We start from the raw sequence: 22,406 nt of genomic DNA on the forward strand, positions 1-22,406 counted from the left end.
ACACAGAGGCAGTTCCATTTATTTTTTACAAGTCTGCCAACATACAGATATTCCAGCAGAACGAAAGCGCCGGTGTTTAAATGTAGTCCAGCAGAAGGAGAAGACATTTAAAATTGGTGATTATTCCCCCAACAATATTGGACTGTTCGATACTGATGGCAGAAAACCAGCTTCTTGCTTAACAGAGAATTTACTGATGAGCACAGTATTTGTGGCACATTTCCTCTACACAGAAATACTATATGTTGCTTTCCAGAATAATTAGCTGGGATCAGCCTCATCTCAATAATGAATGCAATTACAGGTCCAGCTTTATGACTAACATCCTGATTGACCCATTACTGAAGAGCCACGCGGTTTCAAGGTCCTTTCAGAATGCTGTATATGTTCTGATGGAATAATCTGGTGGAAAATACATGATAACATTTATCATACATATTGAGGACCGCTTTTAATTTAACATTAATGATCGCGTCTCTTCATTTAGAAATACAATGGCGAGACACAGGAGGTCTGTGAAAAAATCAAAGAGGACTGCTTTTTTGACTTTTTGCAGTTTTGCAGCATTGCTCGAATATTTAATTTGTGATTTGTTTTACATTGTCTGCACATTAAATACAATTGATTTATTGAAACAATGTTTTTACAAATTGTACAAGTTTTCTAAGAAGTTACCTTTTATAAGTTACAACTATTAGATTTATGAATGGTTAATAAATAAGTCACCGTAGCGTTGTGGATCTGCATCAACACTATGGGGTTGCCAAACAAATCTTTCTCACTGCTGAATCATTAAACCAAACATTTTAACATTTTGGGAACTTTGCTTCATTTTTGGCAAGAATCAGACAAGAAGATTGAAATCGCTTGGTCTGTATGCTAAACGTGAAGATATTGAAAGCTCACTAATTAACACCTTATATCTTCTTTCTTGAATTCTTACAAAGGGTTAATCCGCAAACCTTTAAAAGTCATTGATGAGAAAAACAATTAAGAAAATCAAAGAAATATCAGTAAATGTCAGTGTTTAATGGAACCCTTCTTGTTTCATATAGGTTTTACTTTTAATTACATAAATATAAAAAGTACAATCATTTGTATAAATGTGCAACTTGCAAACAGAATTTGCATACATTAACTGCATGTTACACCACAATGCAAGCAAATTGAAACCAGAATAATTAGGGTGATGTGGATAGAACCAAAGGTCAACATAACTGTGGATCACAGACACCTAAAGAAACTTCAGCATTAAGATCTGAATAAGTTTGTGTCTCCAACAGTCTTCATAGAAAAACAAACATCAGGCACACGTCCTGCAGATTTGGAAACCAAGCTCTGGATCAAAGCCACAATGTGACTCTTGTTAAAGATTAGAAGCAGCGAAGCGGAGAAGTAATACATCATTCTGTTACCAAACCACTCAGCTGTTCACCGCTTGTGCTCCACCCAAATGAGTGTAAATATGCTTTGTTCCTGAAACTAGCGGCTTTAACAGTCTTAAAATACAAAAGCGATCATGCAATCTTCTTCAGATTGAAACCAGAACGAGCACAGTGTTACGTATCATACTGTGATCACAGAGAAATAATGCCATTAGCACCACCAACGGCCTCCATGATTAACACTAACAACGTCTCCAGTCTCTGCTTAATACAAACAAATAGTTTTATTATGGGCCTTGTAATGGCGATGGAGCGTGACATTTTAATGGGGCTATTTGCCAGTCACAGTGTGCTTGACTACAGGGCAAATATTCCAGTGTGAATACATAACATTACGTGTTGACTGGAATAAACAATGGCCACGTTGATTTGAACAATTCAAGATTAAATGAACAAAAACAACTTAACTAAGAATCATGCAGCGCTGTGATCCAAGTGTGCTATGTTCACCCTATTATGTACTAATAGTGTGGGCTTGAAAATGTTGCATTATTTCAATCTAATTTGGGGTTTGACAAGAACATAACAGGAATAAAATACACTAAACTAAAAATCAGTGGTATGGCATTTAAGTGGCATTTTCTGCTGATAACAAGTACAAACAAACAGCGAATCCTAAGACCACCTGTCTCCTCTTACAGAAGATACAGAGGACAGCGGGACAGTTAAAACCATTGCAATCAATGGAGATCAATTTTGCAAAATGCAAAAGTATTGTAATATACAACACAAACTTTACACACTAAAATATTTTTAATATGGAACATTTTCGAAGTATGCAAGGACTAAAGTAAGACAATTGATTTCAAGCCACGCATGCATTTTAGGTGTACTATACTATACTATACTATATTCAGTGTCTTACAAGCTTGATGTGTTTCAGTCTTCATGAAAATACATTTGAATGGATATTATATAGAGTCAAAAACCTTCTGGGCGACGTATGTTAAAGGAAGCATTTAAGATAACATATCACAGTCATTTAAATTCTAATTTGTAGTCCTTTGCACACTGGTTTTAACACACAAATGCATACATAAGCACATGCTCTTTGTTAAGGGGAAAGTAAAGGATACAGTTCAGGCAGCCATGCCCCGATGGCTACAGGGGCTTTTAATTACCACTCAGCAATCCTGAAACCTCTTCCATTATAACCTTAAGCTTCAGAAGGAAATTAAAGGTTCACATACAGCATTATGGCAGCAAGATCTCTCCCCAGATATATTGAAGTGGTGGGACATCATTGAATTCACACTAACGTATGTCATTTGCTACAGCATGCCCATACTAATGCTCCAATGTCTTGGGCTTTGCCACTTGTCTATGCCTGCAATGACACTTAACCATATTAAAGCACATTTCTTGCTAAGCATTACCACTCTGACATCTATGTGATAAATATGAAGATACAAAAAGTAGTTTTTTTTCCTTAGCTTTGCATAAACAGGTGGGACATCAAACTTAAACTATTTATTTCACCTCTTGGATTTAATATACGAGATATAATTAGTTAATTGCTAAGCTTCAGACGTGGTAGATAAGATAGAGTCAGCAGCTGGCTAGCTTAGCAGAGGGCGGGAGGGGAGGGGGTGGCTCTTATTACGATTGTACATCTTGACAATTCACCTGTTTTTAGGCGATAATGTAGCAGACTATTTCTTGGCTTGCATCAGTTGCAAGGTAAACAGCACGCCTCCAGGAAGGTTCTGATCCAGAAAGCTTGGCCAAGCTAGTTTTGCTTAACATAAAGACTAAACAGCCAGCGTGGGTCTGCTTGAAGGTGACAGAATTCTAGCGCATCTAAAGCTCAATAAATAACTTGTTACATCTTGTTTGTTAAATTTGTACAAACACCACACAGTAAAAAACTATTTGAGGGATTTTACAACCCGCGAGTGCCACTCGAAGCTAAGCTAACTGGCTCCAGCTATATATTCATCTTGCAGTTGTGAGAATGGCATTAATCTTGTTTTGAAGAAAGAAATACCGCTATGTGTATTTTCCAAAACAGCAAACTACTCTTTAACATCTGGAAAAAACTGTGTTCACATTTGATCCTAGGATCCATGTTTTGAGAGGTTAAGTTATGTATGTCTGCTAACTGACTGTAAAAGACATGAGACAATGACTTATTCAATCATCCACATGTACAAGCTATATGTATAAAAATAGACTTTAAAGAGTCCTCTGTTTTATATACAGCTATCTCGTATGGCTTTACCATAATGACATGCAGGAAAAACTAAGACAAGCCTGAAGATTTAACTACCTGAGTCATTTTCTCTATTCCTCTTGGTGAGTAAAGGAAATTATTCAGATTGATGCAAGAACAGGATGAGAATCAACAAAGAATAGATTCACATCCAATTCACGCCCTACTGTAAAAGCGCTTTCTAAGACATTCCATATATCGTATATACAGTATACATCTACATTTATGGCATGTCTCATTGTATTCACAGTGTAAAGGTGATGAGCATGAGAAGAGAGCCGAGATCTGCAGGAAATAGGAGGCAGGAGGGTTCGGGTGCAGTGTGTGTGAAGTGAACGCAGGGATGACAGAGACAAAGAGGTGAGCGGCCTGGGAGGCTATTAGATGTTGAAGCTGCCAAAATAAGTTGAGCCCTTGGCTAAGATAGGCTATTTATTTTGATTGGCCATGAGTTCAACAACACCTCTAGGCCTCTCTATCTAGTGCTCTTCCTTCATCACCGTCTCCTGGACAGGTTAACTATCAACGACTCCTCCTCTATCTCGCTGTTATCGAAAACCGAACACGCGTCACATGGCTTTGAATCACAGATGCCCTGAAAGAGATAGATCGTTAACGGCAACTAGGACATTGATTGCGTGGCTTGGTAGCACCGCATCCTCCGGAAACCCCGTCTATCCAAACCTTGGATACACATTTACTCCAAAACTGAAGAAAATCAACTTTTGCAAGCTTTTGGATCATGCTTTGTATCTTAAAGAGAACCATGTCTGCAAATACAATAAGTCTCCCTTGATGAAAACAGAAAATCCTCACAAAAAAATAAATAAATCAATGCAAGCAACAGAATCCTTCAGGGTTTTGTTGCTACTTTCGATCTGTATCATTCAACATAATGTACCTCCTGGATAAAACTATTCATATTTGGCTTCTTTCTCCATTACCATCCTCTCCCTTGTATTTCACTTCAAACAAACATAAACTTACTTCTCATTTATTCAGTTTGTACAAATACATAAGTCTACATTCTGCATTCAAAGAGTAATTAATACATTGCAAGCCGTTATCATTTGTTTTCCTCGCAGAAAGCTGTAAGTTTGAAAAGGAAGAGAGTGGGAGTTGGGTGGTGCCTTCTTTTACCCTTCAAGTCAAAGTCTTTGGCTGCAGAAGCATTTTCTGGGCTGATAAGAAGGCCTGTTTCTCTCTCATAAGAAATGGATTTTCATTTTTCAACTCTGCTCCCTTCTCCATCTTGAGCAATGGGAAATTACTCTTTGTAGCCCATTAGTGTGGCACACTGTAGAACCACCTCTCACTGCTGCCCTGTCGAAATCAGCTACATCACAGCCATGCTTAGCTAAACTCTGCTTCCCTCAGCAATGAAAACAGTCACCTGAGGGTAAAACTCAACTTGTGTCAAATTGGGGTTTGCACAATCAATGGAAGGTCTAGAAATGGTGCAAAACAAATGCATGAGAAGTGTAATGCATAGATCAGTAAGTGCCATGTCATTCAGTGAATACACTTGTTTATATCAGCATTCAATATGTACATTTAAATAAATCGGCCCAAACAATGAACATTGCATTGTATGCCTCCCTTGGCTCTTTTACAGCACATTTCAGTCGTATGAGTGTATTGAGCATATATAACAGACCTCCACAGAATAACTGACGTTTCAGTGATTTGTTCTGGGTTGGGTTTGAGGTTAATGTAATGAGTGATGGATGGTCCCCAAGCTTCCAGATATTTTTTGTAAACTCTATCGTTCTCTCTTCATGCCATCATCATCAAATCACTGAAACCATCATCATCATTACGTTTATTATCGCCACAGTCTTGTAAAAAATCATATGTGTCATGCACAACAAGTTACATTGCCAATCCCTCTCAGAAGCCTTGTATTCGTTCCATGGTCATCAAACTCAGTATTTGTTTCGCAGGAGGAGAATCCAGAGATCCCATACTTCCTGTCTCTCTGCGTCCTCTACCTAGAGTTACTTGTCTCTGCCAGCCTGTTATTCAAGATACCGAGTGCGCCAACCCCCCCAGAGAAACCATTATGGCGTGAGCTGCCGCAGACTGTCCTGGGATACCCGTTGGCCGACTCGGACAGCTGCTTCTGCATGATGGCCAGCGACACCTTGTTTGAGGCTGCCAAGTCTTTCATAGAGATCATCTCCCCGGATAGTCTGCGTCCCTCAGTATCACTATCACATGGTCCATCTGAGTCAGGTGGCTGGCCAAGCCGACTTTTGCGACCCTTGGTGCCCGGGCGAATGGCATTGCGTCTGCCCAGGAGGACGTTGGCCCTATTGCACCGCTGGCAAAACAAGCAGCTCATTTTCTCCAGAATCCAGTTCAGCACCTGCTTGATGACAATGGAGATGACATTGAAGAGCGAGTAGATGCAGCACACTCCCATGAGCATGAAGAAGAAGTTGGCCACCCTGTAAAGGCTTTGGTATTCGTAAGTCGCGCCCTGGCTGCTGACAAAATCCCCAAATCCAATAGTGCTGAAGGTGACAAAGCAGAAGTAGAGTGAGTCTAAGTAAGCCCAGCCCTCCACAGGGGTGTACATGGCTGACGCACAGCAGGAGATGGTGATGGCTGACAGGCCGAGAATCAGCATCACGTGGTACACGGAGGGCTTCCAGCCGGGGAGGGAGTAGGCAGAGAAGTCATGGCGGATGCCTGGCGGGAGTATACCACTGTTCCTGATTCGGCGCTCCCTCACAGCCTTCATCACCACGGCCAGCAGTGTGATGATGCGCTCCAGGAAGAGGTTAAAGAAGAGGATGGTGGCAGCACAGCCAAGAAGCCCATAAAAGATCAGGAACACCTTGCCTGCCACTGTCACAGGCGTTGTCATCCCGAAACCTGCGGAAACAGACGAGAGATATCAGACACTTAGTCTCCGAACTGAGGCCACATTTCCCCTCCAGGACGACTTCAGATTCCTCAAAACAAGTTAAATCTTTGATCCTGAAACAAGTGAAGCGATGCCTAAAAGCAGAAAAAAACTTAATCTAAATGTAGAGGGGATTGAGTGCCAAAGTAATGTGCACAAAATACTGCGTAATGAGTTGTTATGATGCCAATACAAGACTGTAAGCTTTCTCTGAGGGATGGGACTAGAGAGTTAGAGAGAGAGAGATAGAGAGGATTTAGGAGTTGTCTGAAAAGCAGTATTATAAAGTAGTATAATGATGAGTGACCGCGTGTGTTGAGGGGAAAGATTTTGGAGGATACTTTTCACCCAAGAAAGTGATGTTTTAAACATGTGAAAAGCCTACGTGTAGGCAAAAAATACTCCATGGATAGGTTTAGGTAAAATATACAAAACCGACAGTTACATATTCACATACAGTACCAGTGTTCAAATAGTATTGCTGGCTCCAGACCTGGGTGCTTGTTTCTGACATGCTATATACACCTTGGTGTAAAAAGATAAAAACAATTCTGGCTATTCTGCCCTTTTGTTGGCTTCTGACACCTGGGTGCACATAGCCATGAAACACAATCGTTTGATGAATGCACAGATTTAATTGTGTCTAAAGTTATCATCATTTATTTAGGAAATTAAGAAATAACAAGAGCATTGAGGGGAAGAGGATGCCAGGAATAAGCTTAGGTAAGCCTTCTGAACATTTATTCTCTCTCTGCTGTGTGATTTGGCTTCCTGCTATCTTCTGATTTCTTAGTCAATTAGACTGAGTGTTCAAGCTGAGGAAGGGGTTACAAGAGGATAGGCTGTTTCAGGACTTGTGTTGAAGGAGCACTTCTCAATCTCAAGGATCATCTTGGTATTTGAGCACAATAGTGTTTTCCTCTTTGAGATCAAATTGTGTTATGAATTCTTTCAGCATCACATCTGGTTATAACACAGTTCTGTTTCATGAATTATGGAGATATTACATTGACAATGGCGGTTACCATCTTAATCCTATTACTTACCCGAACCTTAATCTTAATCTTCATTTGAACTTTAACCTTAATCCTTACCGTAACCTTAAACCAAGTCTTCATTCCATTCTAAAATGTAATGATTTACGTTAGCTGTGCGTTCCTACAAGAAACACACACACACACACACACACACACACACACACACACACACACACACACACACACACACACACACACACACACACACACACTTTTTTCCCAGGGCCAATGCAAGCACACACCCTTTAAGCACACACACAGTGTCATTCCCCTTATCCACAGAACAGCAGATGGCATATTTGTCAACAAATCAAATCGTGCTGAAATATCAACCAGTTCACTTCCAAGCCAAGGTTAATTGATTGTTCCATCATGGCTATCCTCCATTTCAGTCTTCTCAGAGCATTAGTGCAGTGCTTTCCCCCGCTTTTTCAGCAACCCGTCTGTAACCATCTATGTGAGGTTATAAATGAGATCAATATCTAGACAATACTTCCTTTATGATACCCAAAATGGCTTTTTTGACCTTATCTCTCGCCCTGAAAACCACTCTCCTGTGGGTTTGCTGTTGACACGCCAGGTCATTTAGATCAACACTGATTGATACAGATTGTTTTATAGAGACAAGTGGGAATATCAGCCCCACATATCCACACATGTACACACACTTATGGCCTTACAGACATAGAGATATCTGATATGTGTGTAGGCCTATACGGTACACTACATGCTGAATTGTCTGGTTTTGTCAAAGATAGTGACAAAGTTCTGACAGAGTCATTGAGGGACAGTTGGGTGACAGGAAGGTGACGTGATTTCCCAAATTAATATATTCAGTAAAGTCATAGTTCAGTGTTTTATGGACAATCAATTAGCAGATCAAGTATTTTTCACCCAAATGAAAAGGAAAACAGATTACATCTTCTCAGCGCACACAGGGCCAATCTTCTGCACCCTCTCTCATTACCAAGTAAATCACCTAAGAGAGGAAAAGTGCACCAGGAATTGATTTGGTTTAGCATTTCAGAGCCATTAGTCCAGACTACTGTGTCAAGATGCATTAGTGAAAACAGAACAATAATAGAAAGCAAAGGGCAAGCTCAAGACAAACACTTTGTGACCTTACTCACAAAGACTTAAGAATTTAAAACATTCCATGCAAATCACTTTATTTTGGTGACTTACCAGAAGGAATAATAGGAAATGACAGGTACCTCCTGTAAAATATTAACAGAGCAGCAAAAAAAAAGCGTGTAACTGGTTACAAACCGACCCACCCTCGACAGAAAACTGGACTGAAATAATTTCAGTAATACACGAGATTGAAAAAATGACCTTCCTTCTGAGACTGAGAAAGAACATATACAGATGGACAAAATGGATTAAATATATGTCAAAATAGCAAATTGGCAGGTGACTCGCCTTCCCTAACCTCACGGGTTTCTGGATTTTGTTGGAGGCTCAGTATCTCCCTGTTGAGCACTACGACCCTTGTTCTGGGAAAGCTTCTTAAGTTCAAGTTTTCAAGTCTTATGAACCCCAAATGAGATATAATACTTGTGTTATTTTATATCTTTTTTTTTTTTGAATTTTCTTGTTAAAATCCTTTCAAAAATCACTTTTGTAACATATTTTGATCATAACTATGAATATCCAGCATGATCTAAGCAAGATTGGCCAAAAATGCTTTTTGAATGTGGTTTCCGACATGTTCAAAATGTATGCTTGAGACCTCTTACCAAGGTCCCACATACTAATAACAACCCCTGTTGGAAAGATCAAGCCCTAAAGAACCCGAATCTGCAATAAAACCCACAGAAAAACAAAGTTTTGGGGTGATTTGATGGTTTTTCCGAAAATAAAACTAAATCAGTTCAGAAAGTTCATTTTACCATATTTACCATCATTTTACCATATCATTTTACCGTTAAAAAGTCAAGCACTATGTTGATCTAGATGCAACCCCATATGTTCAAACCTGAGATAAAGAAACCCTTTGAATAGAACTCTTTGAATATATTTTGTTGTTATATATCTGTATGTTGGATTGAATTTATGGTTCACATGATTGACTGACAATGTTGTTGAAGTGTTACATGGTTGTTTTAATTTTTCCTTTTTTACTTGCTCACATTTTTGGTGGGGTTTTCTTTCCTTATGGCCCCTCTTGGCCTGATGCATGGTTAATTTCTTATATTCTTTCTCCTAATTGTTACAAAATCTCCGATCCAGACCAATGATCCTGCTGCTGACCTCAATTTAATCTTTCCATTGCATCCAAGCCAAGATGAGTCATTTAATTCAGCAGAACTTGATAATGCAGGAAATCATATGTGTGATAATCCAATTAAATCAGAGCCCTGGGGGAATATTTAATTATTAACATTAAATACAGTATGCTCAACTCTACAATGATGTTATGCTCTAATGGCTAATGATGCTTGCACATATAATCACACACTCGAGCTTCAACTCGAAGGAAATAATGTCATTAGTATCCATTAACTACCACCTGACAGATTTAAGAGAAGAAGAAGACCACAATGCTCTTACGGATGAGACTGTGGGAAGATGAAATGTGGGGAAGATAAATATGTATTGTTACTGACCTGCAGTGATTTAAAGGTTAAGGTGACCTTCTGTCTCCAGCGGTCACCTTTAAATCCCATGTACTCAGCAGTAGTCACAGAGTTGACACAATTAAGAGTGAGCAGCTCCCATTACAGTCCAAAGGCAAAGTACTATGCCCCGTTAATGTGTAGTAATGTAGGGAAATAAACAAAGAGCACATATTACTGAGAGTGTTGCTAATAGAAGTATTGATGCTCACTGCATTTGATTTTCTACACTCAGAAGACCACTTATTTCTAAACAGTAATCAATCATCAGCTTTACACCAAAGAGCCGCTCTGAGTCAAGGACACCTGTTTAAGATCTACAACTCTCAGTACACAACACAAAACAAAGTATCCCAAAAAAGACATTGATTCCCTTTTCTTAGAAAATGGCCTCACAAAGCCAACTATCATGATGCAGAGCTCATTTCCGTCATGTTGGAGAAGTCTGATCTTAATGTGACTTATTTCAGCTTATAATTGAACAGGAAAAAGGAGTCAAATATAAAAGAGCACAATACAGGATAAATATATAGGAGGGCCAAAGCTCTTAATGGACTAACTGAAAGCACTTGTTCCCGTTTATGAATGAAGGACAGGCTGTACATTCACCTCTCTCTCTGAGCAGTATTAAAGCTGAAGGTCCCTGTGAGTCGTTGAGTACAACAACATCCCCAACACAACTCCCAGAGGGCCTGGAAATAGACCCAAAAATTCATTAAGTGACTGTTTTGCAAACCAAAACTCAAATCTCTGCCTATTCTGGCCTCTCCATGTCCCCAATTAATGAGCTTAAACGCAAGCTCCAAGTCAAATAGCGGCATCCCACTAGTGGGAATACACTTAAATTGGTCTGATAGGAGCGGCAGCAGAAAACGCCACGTCCCTCTGATGACTGAGTTTCTGTGACGAGCAGGAAAAAAATTGTCATGCGGTGGCATGGCGGGGGTCTGCGGAGAGGACGGAGGGCTGAGGAAGCAGCAACATGGCCAGCCCTGAGACATCATCACAACAACATTGGCTGAGTTGCTGCCAGGATTACTGGCAGACTGGATAATAATAGGAACACTCACACTACGATGATAGAATAGGTCACATTCATCATTGATATGCAACTATATTGTTGTATCTGTGCACTGCATGCACAATGTAAACAAAGGCCAAAGAAATATTCATGAAACACCCAAAGCCTGGACACAAGATATCTATCTGGCCCAGAAGCAAAACAACGTGGCTTTGAACTTCACACCCATCTCAGCCACACGCAGCATCGGTGGTATGGTAATGTTTTATCTGTTCTGCATGTCAAAGCATTGATAATGAGTGTTAAGTTGTGCAACGATTCAAAAATAATGACTGAGGTGAAATGTAAAAGTTGGTAAGGCAAAGTCGGAACAGATATAAATTGCGAGAGAGAGCTCAGGCGTTAGAAGTAACATCTACAGAGCAACACAAACCTGTGCAGTTACACACAACTTACAACACCTTCTTTTTCAGATTTTGTGATTCGTTTGGCTCCTCCGTAACTGAACTGAGTCTAGTGTTTTAAATTGTATCTCAGTGCTTAATTCACTGGCAAAGAGAGCCCGGAGGATTGATGGCTCTGCCGCTGTGTGTATTGATTTATTGTCAAAAGAATATGCTGCATTGTCTTTGGTTCTGCGCCAAACATTTATTATTTTTCTCCTCATTTTTAAATCTGTTTTTTTATTTATTTTCTTTTTATCTTTGCAGGGTTTAAAAAGAACTGGAAAGACTCAGACATGCACAGTGTCCACTATTGTGCAGTTTATAAGAGCCAGGGCTTCAATAAGTAAGATTAAAATAAAAAGATTCATGTGGTTTCGTTGTCCATCGTCAAATGGTAACACAGATTTTGTCCTTTCATGCGATTAAGGACTCTTTCTCTCATCAGATTAATAGCCGCACCATGAATGATGGAAAGGCTGAATGTCCTTGTGTTTCCTCGTATCTTGCTCTGTATGCAGAGTCAATGTTTGAGTAAAAGCTTAGCTACATAAAGCCCTCTCGTATTATTCCACAAAGTAAACACACCTGTCCAGGTGGAGCTTTTGAAACACTATCACCCTCAGATCAGAGTGATAAGCCATGTTCACTAATACAGATTTGGTGCTCACACAGTAAGTATCACGGTAACGCCACATTATATACTATACGTCTTCAGATCATGTGTCCCGTCACATGAAAACAGTCAAATCAGCAGGAAATGAATGCTTGAGGCTTGAAAGATACTTCGTTGAATATTTTTTCCTTACTGATAATGTGAAAGCAGAAGTACCAGAAATTTAAGGCTAAGAAAAACCTGATTGCTTCCTGAAGCTGCAATAATGATCCTGGAGACAAAGACTACATAGACTACTACAAGATACGTCAGAGAAATGAACAGGCAATGCTTTGTTGCTCACAATTAAATAATGTTTTACTTTCTATTAACTGAATGTGCCTACTAGGAGTCTGACACTGTGCCAGAGGCTGCCAGCCTGGAGGGAGTTGAATTGTTTGAGGATGCTGGCATGATGACAAAATATGTACATTTTGGCGCTTTCAGCTCCGTGGGATCCTGGTGTTTTCCAGGAATAACCTCTATTTAATAATTAAAATGTTTATTGATATAATAAATGAAATTGTCCAACAGTACGAGAGAAGTACTTTGTCTGTTTCTTTAATTAATTAACTTATTGTGTGTGCGTGTGTCTGTGTGTGTTGGTGTGTGTGAGTGGTGTACAATAGCACAAGTAGAGAGGAGAGATGTGTGTGTGTGTGTGTGTGTGTGTGTGTGTGTGTGTGTGTGTGTGTGTGTGAATCTCACACGTTTTTTCTGAAAGAAGGGATCAAGAGTGCTGTTCGCTCTAATCCAAACAGATTGTATGAGAAATCCAACATGACTGGAACTGCATGGAGTCCAATTTTAGACGAGCTGTAGTGTTTGAATTGTCCTTTCTCTCGAAGGCAGATGTGTTCTACGCAATGGCCATGGCTCCCACTAGTATGCAGCCCTTGATCTCAAGCTCCATGGATGATGTCATCTGGTAATCCAATCATAATGACCGACCATCTTAAAGATTCAAGGTCATGCTCATAAGTCACTCCGTTACACTGTTATTGTGTTTGCTCTGTTTTGACCGAAAGGGTGATTTTAACAGCAGGCGGGAGAGGATGTTGATTCATCTTAAATCTTTTGCGATGACTTATATGTTAGCATGCTGCTTGCATGTAAGCAGTTCAAATTACAATAGTGCAGCATGTCCTCCTGTGTCTCTCTGCTCTCACACAAGGAACCCCTCCTGCACACAATGAGACAGATGGACGGCTGCCAGATCACGCTGTTTGCCAACTTGCTGTTAGCTTATTAACATTGAAAACTATTTATATACATGACCCCAAGATGCAGATATATGTTCTGCCGGCGCAGAAGTGGAATCGGCTCTGCAGGCTGACTGCAAACATGGCGACGCTTGTTTTTTTACTGGGGTTTCACTGCGTCAAAGGTTGCCAACCAATACAAAAGTTCCCAGAGAGGGACTTTTCTGCTTATGGGGGAAGTTTAAACTCTCATAGCTGTGAGTCAGCATTGACGTCAGCACCAGTGCAAATTTGGACGTCAGAGAAACTGTTGATAGTCAAAATATTAAGAGCAGAATATGATTTAAAATGTCTGTTGAAATGATCCCTGATAGGAAGCAGGGCAGAGGACTGCAGGGTGCAAGGAGCACACGGAGTTTATTGTCTCTTTGCTCGGCCAGTGCAAAGAGCAGAATCAGTGAAATGCTAATCAGGTTGAATGAGAGGAAGCCCAGTAATTCTGCTGCGTCCTCTAAATTGATCTCAGTATCACTTCACCATGATGGTTTGAGTCTGTGAGTTATTGTACGAAGGCGAATGCGTGCCTGAGCAAGTCAGGGCAGATTTATGACCCGCTGTGACAGAGTGCAGAGGTGTGTACAGCCATCCTGTACAGCCGCAGTTAAGTAAGATGGGGATTTATTGAAGCCAGTCCCTCACAGCGGGATTGTCCTACGTACACACAAATACACACACACATACACACACACACACATGCACACAGACACACACATGCACACGCACGCAGAAACACACGACACATCAGTAAGCACCAAGTGAGGCGAGAAACTCGAAGAGGGGTGAAAATGATGGGATGAAATGTATTTCAAGCAACTATGTGCAGAATAATATTTTTATTTTCCCGTCTTTGAAGTCAGGCAATTAGAGTGAGAGATTGTCAATTATTCAAAAAAGAAATTTGGAAACATGAGTTATGGTCTTAATTGTTTTCAAGTCTTCTGCTGAATCATGCTATAAATACAGCATGATGTTAATTTAGTAAATTCCCCAGCAGTAAATTATGGTCCCATTTAGAGTCAAACGTTACACAAGGTATGCTTCATAGCGTGGCTACTTTGCTGCTATGACGTTGTCCAGTCTGTCCGTTTCTTGGTATTACAACTTGAACGCTTTCATAGCGTGGTTTAAGTTCATAAAAAGGTTTCTAAAAATTCATTTTTCAGTGTTCTGTTGTGTTAGGCGTTCTGCTCTCGTGTCACTTCTGGACGCGAAAACGAAGATGGCGACGGTCAAAATGTCAAACTCAGTGCACCAACCAATAGGAGATGTTCCGGTTACGATGTCCACTCCTTAGAGATATGCTATGATTGTGAGCCGTAAACTTAAACAATGATTCAATGACGCAGAAATGCAGAATCTGTGTGCGGTTTTTCACCTTTCGCCTTACAAATAGTCATTTTCTACAACGTTAATCTAAAATATTTTTTTTAGATCTCAAACAGCAATGCAGTTCATTTAAACACAGTCTTCGGGACTGTCTATGCAGCAGTGGTGCAGTTTGGCTCCACTCCCTCATCGTGTACACAGTTTTTGGGCTGAGCATCCAGACTGCACACAGTCCAAAGAGAAGTCCAGTGCCTTTCATGTGACTGAAGGTCCTCCGTTTTCCATTTTTAACAGTGACATTTCCTCTGAGTCTATGATTTCACAGAGCAGCCCGGAGATCTAAAGAGAAGAGAGGGGAGGTAAGGAAAAGAGAGTCATACTGACCAGCTTCAAATGATGCCGTAAAATAAACTGGAGTGATCTTCTTCCCATTATGTAATGCACTGCTTGTGTGATGTGAGCAGACTATTTTGTAACGTAATTGCAATGTTGTCCCGCAATAACACACTGTGTCAGGAGTGAATGATTGAATGAAAGGATCTGAATACGTGAGTGCATTAGAATGAGTTAGATTTGAGATGCATGTTAGATAGAAGCAACATCCTGAAAAGGGAAACATTGCTGAAGTGAGGGACAGACAGCTCGAACAAACATGTTCAAACAACAAACATCGACGAATCCGATTACACAGATTTCAAACCTTTCCCACCCACCTTCTGTAAGCGCACTCATAACACACACCAACAGCAACAGCAACACAGATGTTGGCTTTTTTTTCTTCTTTTTTTTTCCAGCGAGGCAGCACCGAGCGCTTCATCTGAATATGAGCACGACATCAAAGCAAAAACACAGCCAGCCTTCAGGAATCCACGGAGTCCATCATGTGACATTTCAAACTGCTTAAATGCCAAATGCATGCTCTGCCATCCTGAGGTGATATTGTCTTGGAACCTCGGAGACTCGAGAAATACGAGATGCAGGAAAGTGTAGAGAAGAGATTTGATTTGCAGTTTCATCCAGATACATGGGCCCTGGTCATACAAGCGTGTAATAGGCCTCACAAGTGTTCCTCAGTAAAACTCTGCTGCAAAATCAGCACTTTTTAAATTGGCACAAGAATACGTGGAAGATTACGCTAAACTAAACCGCCGGGCCTGATTGTTTACTATCACGATGACGAAGAGGACATGGCCAATTATAATTTTTCTAAATCGTTTCTCGCGATCGTGGCATAACAAGCTTGCAGTTTTCTTCAGTTAACAATACAATTGATTTCTTTATCAGAACACGCTCACTTTAGGAACTTAAAATAATGTTAGAATGCATTAATAATTACTTTTTGATGACAGCAGTTTGACGCAAATTCTACAACATTTTTGCGTAATAACGAGAATTCAAAACCTGACAAACAATTGTTTACATGTTCTCTCTGGCCTTCTGCGGTCTGATTTATTGCTCATTAAAGGGACTCTGGAGTCCCTCAGCTTAACATGTGACATCTGTCGTGAGACACTGTATGGTATCAAGGTTCACTAAATTCAGCAGATGGTGTATCTCACAGTGGGGTAACACAGATTTGCCTGATGTGGGAGTGATAAAAGTAAATCAAATTATATAACTTAAAAACACATAAACTTGTGATTCATATAACTGGACAAAGTCTGCAAAGTTATGAGTTTGGGCACTGTGTCTTCATATTTAAATTCCCAAAGTACTCTCTCTGTCACTACTAGGCCAGATTTGACTCAATTTGAGGGGAGGTTACACTCTTGCACTGTGATCTGAGGTTATAACCCATACATGTATCAGCCTGATGATGTTGCTGTGGTCAAAGGTCAAACTAGGCTACTGTTTGACAAACTCAATCCCCCAACTCAGTCCATTTAATCCAGAACTAAAAGGACAAATCCAGTCACAGGAAAGAAAGAACGTATCCTTTATTAATCCCCTTGGGGAAATTGGTCTCTGCATTTAACCCATCCTTAGTGATTAAGGAGTAGTGTGCTGCCGGGGAGCAACTGGGGATTCAATGTCTTGCTCAGGGACACTTCAACATGGGGAGACCAGGAATCGAACCAGCTACATTGTGGTTTCAGGACGACCACTCTCCCCATGAGCTACAGCCACCCCCTGCATTGAAGTGAACACGACAACACCTGCCATAAAAGCTACAGGTTTATGATGATGATAATGTCCATACTGTATAATGTTATGTAACTGGTTATGAAACAGACTCATTGTAATACTGGCACTTATATATCTGAACCAAAGTAAAGCTTTGGGCTGTAAAACCAAAACAATAAGCAGAAAGATGCTACAACAGGCTGGGGAGCTGAGCAGAAAAGCAGATGTAGGTGACAAGTTTTTATCCCTATAAGTGTGTTACTTGGAGTGACTCCTTCCACACTACACATAGTCAGGTCTATACATTGATGATAAAGAAATATTAATAAGTGCTCTATAAGCTAAATCTCTAGGATCTTTTCCAATGCAATCTGATGTGATGCCCAAAACTACAATATAAGTGTCAAGATAAACTGCAGATTACACTACAAGTTAAAGCTATTAGCATAATGAGGCCAATTTCATTAAAATATCGACCTAGAATCAGAGGTTGGTGTGGGAAGAGCCTTCGCTAGAGCGCCCTGTTATCTCGCTGCAGCACAGCTCTGTACAGCCAGGGTTGAGCAGGATCTTTATCTTCTCTCCACTCCACTGACATGTACCCTCATTTTGCAAGTTGTGGACCGCACGAAGGGTAAATCAGGCCTCATTTAAAGTACAAACTGCATGAGGGTCAGTATTGTAGTGTCTGTTCATCTGTCCTATTTGCCTTGTCTGCCTTCGTGACTTCTCTGAGTGGGTGGTGATGAGTGTGATGGAGCTGGAAGCCACAGTGGCAGCCAGAGGCAGAGAGCGGCAGGACAGAGTCCATCCCCAGGAATAAATATCCCTGAATATTATAACTGCAGAACAACTAACGGCTCTAACTGGCCCGTCCCACTCAATTTCAACAAGTTAAAGTTTTACATCAGAGAGCCATCCCCAAGTACACTTGATCCACAGACAAGTACCACGGCTGTGAGCACTTCAAAGCTGATAAAGTATTTCTCAAAAATGTAATTGTAGCAACTTACAGTGAGACCTGCAGACTCACACACAGCGACAGAGAGCTGCCCTAATTGGCAGTTGGCAGTTATCAATCAGCCTTGGGGGTTAGAAATAGCTTTCCTATTAATAGAAATTCTGTTTACAGAGCAGACTCTTGTGCCCTCTTCATTGAGCATGCAAACAGTAAAGCTGCATCTGAAAATGTAGGACAAGACAACAACACCAGGAGTTAGATGTAGAGAAATACAAACTCTTCAAAGCTTTAACAAGAGGAGAGTCCACAGCCACGCTGGCGGGTCTGTGAGACTGTGGTGAGACACTGCAGTGTTTTGAGCTCGCCGCTCATGTTAACATGCAGACATAGTCACAAAGACAATGCTTATGCAGTACTGCTGATGTTTACACATGGATGCGCTGGACACCAAACTCAAAAATGGTGCCGACTCACCCATTTGAAAATTGATTGGCAAGTTCAACTATACCAAAAACGTTACCGATTGACTTTACATTGGAAAGACGTCAAGCAGATAAAAATACCTTTCTCGCTTTGGGATATTTTACAAAAGAGTAGTATTACACCTTGTTTGTGTGCAGTTTGTGTTTGCTTGTCAACCTTAACATTTGCTAATTAGCATTAAACACAAAGTGCAGCTGAGACTGATGGGATTGTCGTTGGTTTTGCAGGTTTTTGGTCATACATCAAAGTGTTGAACAATTAACGTTTTGTACCAACTTTCTTGGCAATCAATTCAATTGTTTTTGGGTCATTTCAAATGAAAAAGTTGAGCTTGGCAGTTATTGTGTGAACTTTCTCTGTCAACCTTTAAGCCAACATGGATATAAAAACAATAAGTGATTAGACTGCTCCGCAAAAAATGAAAAATTGAAACAACAACAAATTCTTGACAACAGCGCAACTTAATTTGCTGAGGAAGATCATGTGATATGATGGAAAGCTGCGGAGTGGCCACTGACCTTGTGGCGAGGCTGTCTTTGTCAATAAAAAGGTGCTCAGGATGAATAGCAGAAAAACATCAGAAAGCGTGCGCATGATGTTGTTGCAGTCGTTTACGCTATTGAAAAAGCTGCAATGTACTTTTGGTTTTTCCTGCATCGTTCCCTTAAATTGGGATACAACGCACAAAGTGCGGGACTAATAGCTGGTGAATCTGGCCTAAACTTTATGTCAACAAGCACCTCAAGTGACCACGGCTTTACTTTTATTCTTCAAAGTGATATTGTGGAGGCGCATCAAGGGGAGTGTCACTGCTGATTTGAAGCCTCAGCCACAGCACTGTGGTTGGACGTGTTTGGGAGGAGTGTTTAGATTGCACAGGAGGATGCCACTCCGAATTGTGCGGGGAGGCCCCCAAATCCCTTTTATATCAGCGTCTCACAAGCATGAAGAAAAAGTAGCACACAAGTCGGGAGGAGGGGGGGGGGAGATCAAAGCAAGATGGAAATCGAGACAAAAAATCCACACAAGCATATGCAAACAGCAAATACTGTAGAAAGACATCACCCTTTTCTCCCTTTTTACGAGGAGATGAGTCAGTTTCTATGATCTTGCTCAACATGACAACTGGAGCACAAGAGGATTTCAACATGCCACAGTACACAAACACAGCTGCTGTGGTTCCCTCCTGAGACTGTGTGAGCTGAGTGAGCAGGCTGCCAGAGAGCTCTGCATTTCTGTATATGAGAGCAGGAGGTGAGAAGCCAGTAAAGCGCTCATGACAGGTCTACAGTTAATAAACTCCTGACAGGTTTCCTGCTCGTATGGATCCAATTCTCCCTATGAACCCATGCACAGCCATCAGCTTTCCTTATCCCTCGCCTCACTACATATTTCAATTAATAGGATGCGCCAGGGGTATCACAGTGTACATATGTGTGTGCTTGTGTGTGTTGAGGGCAAGGTCAGGGATAGACGGCAGCTGTCAGCTCCAATGACTACCTGGGGTGTCTCTGTTTGCCTGTTCACCCGTTCACATTCACTCCCTCACCCCACTGTGTGCTGTGGCTCCTTTCTAGCTTCCAGTGAGGAAGGGGCCAATGCGTTGGAGCCATCAGGCATGCAGTGCACCACACCGCTGGCCCTCGGGTGCCCTGCGAGGGACACTTGCTCTTTTCTGACCTATCGCCCGAGTAAATGTTAAATGAGGGGGAGCAGACGGGGCTTCTCATTGACATTCCTTTTGGTTTGAATGGAAATGTGGCAACAAAAAAAGAAAGACTGCACCCATGGGTGCTGTCCTATAGCCAGAGATGAGTGTGCCATTCCTGGCAGGCGAGTCAGATGTCGTCCCTTTGCCAAAGTCCCTCACAGCCAAAATGTAACACATGACTGGAAAAAAAATGTTAATCTGTTATTCTGTAAGTAAGCCAGTGGAAAGATAGCAGCCTGCAGGGACGACAGCTCCTTTTGATGTCCAGACTATCAGTAATGATATGATTATTTAACGAGCAAAGGCCAAATCAATATTAAACACTCTCCAACTTATTTGTCTTGATGTAGCTTTATCAGAGCAGGTCTCAAATGTGTTCAGTATTTAACCTCCATACATCCTAAATAGATCCATTACTGACTTAATAGTTTGAGCCGATTCATGTGCTATTTGTAAGGCTCCACGAGGGCTTGACGACACATGGTTTTACGAGGAATAATGTATGTGTTTCAACAAGTAGAGGACAGCATGGCTGCAACCAAACGGACGCAAAGGTCAGTAAATGCTGCATAGATCACCCACCTATAGTCGACACCACAGTTCCAACAAAATAAAAAGCCCCTGTAAAATCCCATCGTGGCCTCAGAGCATCAGCCCGGATTCCGGCGGCGATGGCGGCCTCGTACTCCCGCAGGAAGGAGTTGAGGTCCTGCAGGCTGATGTTGAACGTCTCACTGAAGTTGAGGATCGTCCCGTGCCAGCGGCCGTGAGCCCGCAGCTCCGACGGCCGCTCTATGGCCGAGAAGACCGCAGCGCCGCACAGCAGGTACAGTATGATGAGGACGGCGAGCAGCACGAAGCGGCCGTTGTCCTCGTTGAGGTGCAGGGAGCGGCAGCCTTGCAGTCGCTGGCCAGGCATCATCCAAATTTCAGCACCACGCGCGCGTCGGACAGCGACAAGCTCCACATCGGAGACGGCATTCACTCGTCTGCAGGTGTCCTCTGGAAGTGGCTGCCTCGCACTCTCACTGCACTTCCACCTTCAACATCTCGTCTACTCAGCCCGTCACGTTGTCCCATTGTAGTTGTGAAGTGATTTGATCCGTGGCTGCAAGGCAGAAAAACGCTCCACTTGTGGATGGAAGTCTGTAGAACCGCGAAAGAGTTCATGAGCAAAGCTGCCGGCGCATTGTGTCATGATGGAAACATTCTCTCACACAGTTGCGGCAATGCAGTTGACGTGAAGTGGACTGCTGCTTGAATCCAATGGGACGCGCTGAACGCTCGTTTGTGCAAGCGCAAGCAGCAGTAGTATCCTCTGGGTCCCCTGCACCAAAATGTTCCTCCGCGTAAGAAAGACCACAAATGACGCGAGAAATTCTGCAAGTTACAGCCGATTCACGTTCCGCAGGAAGAGCCCTCGCTCAGATAAACTCATATATTGCCAGGCTTGCTTGGGCTGGAGAAGCGCGGAGCTGCATCCGCTTTCATGTGGACGCTGTAGTGGCACCAAGCCTTTAAATGCATATGCATGTGGTGAGATCACCGTTCGCTACAAATCTCGAGACTACAGCATCCCGCCACAGTTGAAGGACTGTAGATCAAATTAGACTTTCAGGTGGTTCAGTTGGCTGAGGTACACGAGTGTCCCCGTGCGCCCTTGTTAGGTCCTCATGTAACAGGATGTACATGTTCACTTGAGTGCAGCTGTGTTGCCTCGTGGCATGCGCACTGAGGATACTCGACTCACTAGACTCACTTTCTGCAACGTTGGAACGGATATAGAAACAAAGGGACACTCCTTGACTACGCTGCTTAAGAAGTTTACAAAAGCCTCAACACCGGACAAGGACAGTTGTTAGGAAATTATAGTTCAAAAAGTGAAAGTACTCCTCATGAAGAATGTCTTCAATTGGAATTATATTTTCAATTGATTATAAATGATGAATTTAGATGCATACTACATGCTAATGTTATGACAATAATGTGTGTGTCTTGTTGGTCCTGTGATACTCAAAATGCATTAAAAAACAGTGGGACACAGACTCCGCTGTCATTGCTTTATTTAAAGAATAATGACCCACTCCTAGACCCAACACAGGACTTGTACTGGTAAAATGGAGAAGATTAGAGATAAATCCCATTTCTGAGGCTTGTTTACAGCAGGGCAAGACTTCCTGCAGGCAGTTCTTTGAAC

The 22,406-nt window shown here is 41.6% G+C and overlaps 1 protein-coding gene across 1 annotated transcript; it reads right to left on the reverse strand.

Annotated features, from left to right (window-relative positions):
• Positions 1 to 836: 836 nt before the first annotated feature.
• Positions 837 to 21,856, reverse strand: kcnk12 (potassium channel, subfamily K, member 12). Its single transcript, XM_068568744.1, has 2 exons — positions 20,792 to 21,856; positions 837 to 6,537 (listed from the first exon to the last, which is right to left on the reverse strand). Exons 1-2 carry the CDS (start codon positions 21,129 to 21,131, stop codon positions 5,645 to 5,647), a joined length of 1,233 nt encoding a protein of 410 aa, XP_068424845.1. The 5' UTR covers positions 21,132 to 21,856; the 3' UTR covers positions 837 to 5,644.
• Positions 21,857 to 22,406: the final 550 nt, after the last annotated feature.

This window comes from Clinocottus analis, unplaced genomic scaffold, assembly GCF_023055335.1.
Source record: "Clinocottus analis isolate CAN_PGR_092001 unplaced genomic scaffold, fCliAna1.0.p SCAF_8, whole genome shotgun sequence".
In the NCBI taxonomy this organism is placed as follows: Eukaryota; Metazoa; Chordata; class Actinopteri; order Perciformes; family Cottidae; genus Clinocottus; species Clinocottus analis.

Coding starts and splice junctions, on each gene's coding strand:
- kcnk12 (XM_068568744.1), bottom strand. CDS start 21,131: ATGATGCCTGGCCAGCGACTGCAAGGCTGCCGCTCCCTGCACCTCAAC. Junction 6,538..20,791: donor AACTGTGGTGTCGACTATAG/GTGGGTGATCTA, acceptor CTGTTTCCGCAG/GTTTCGGGATGACAACGCCT.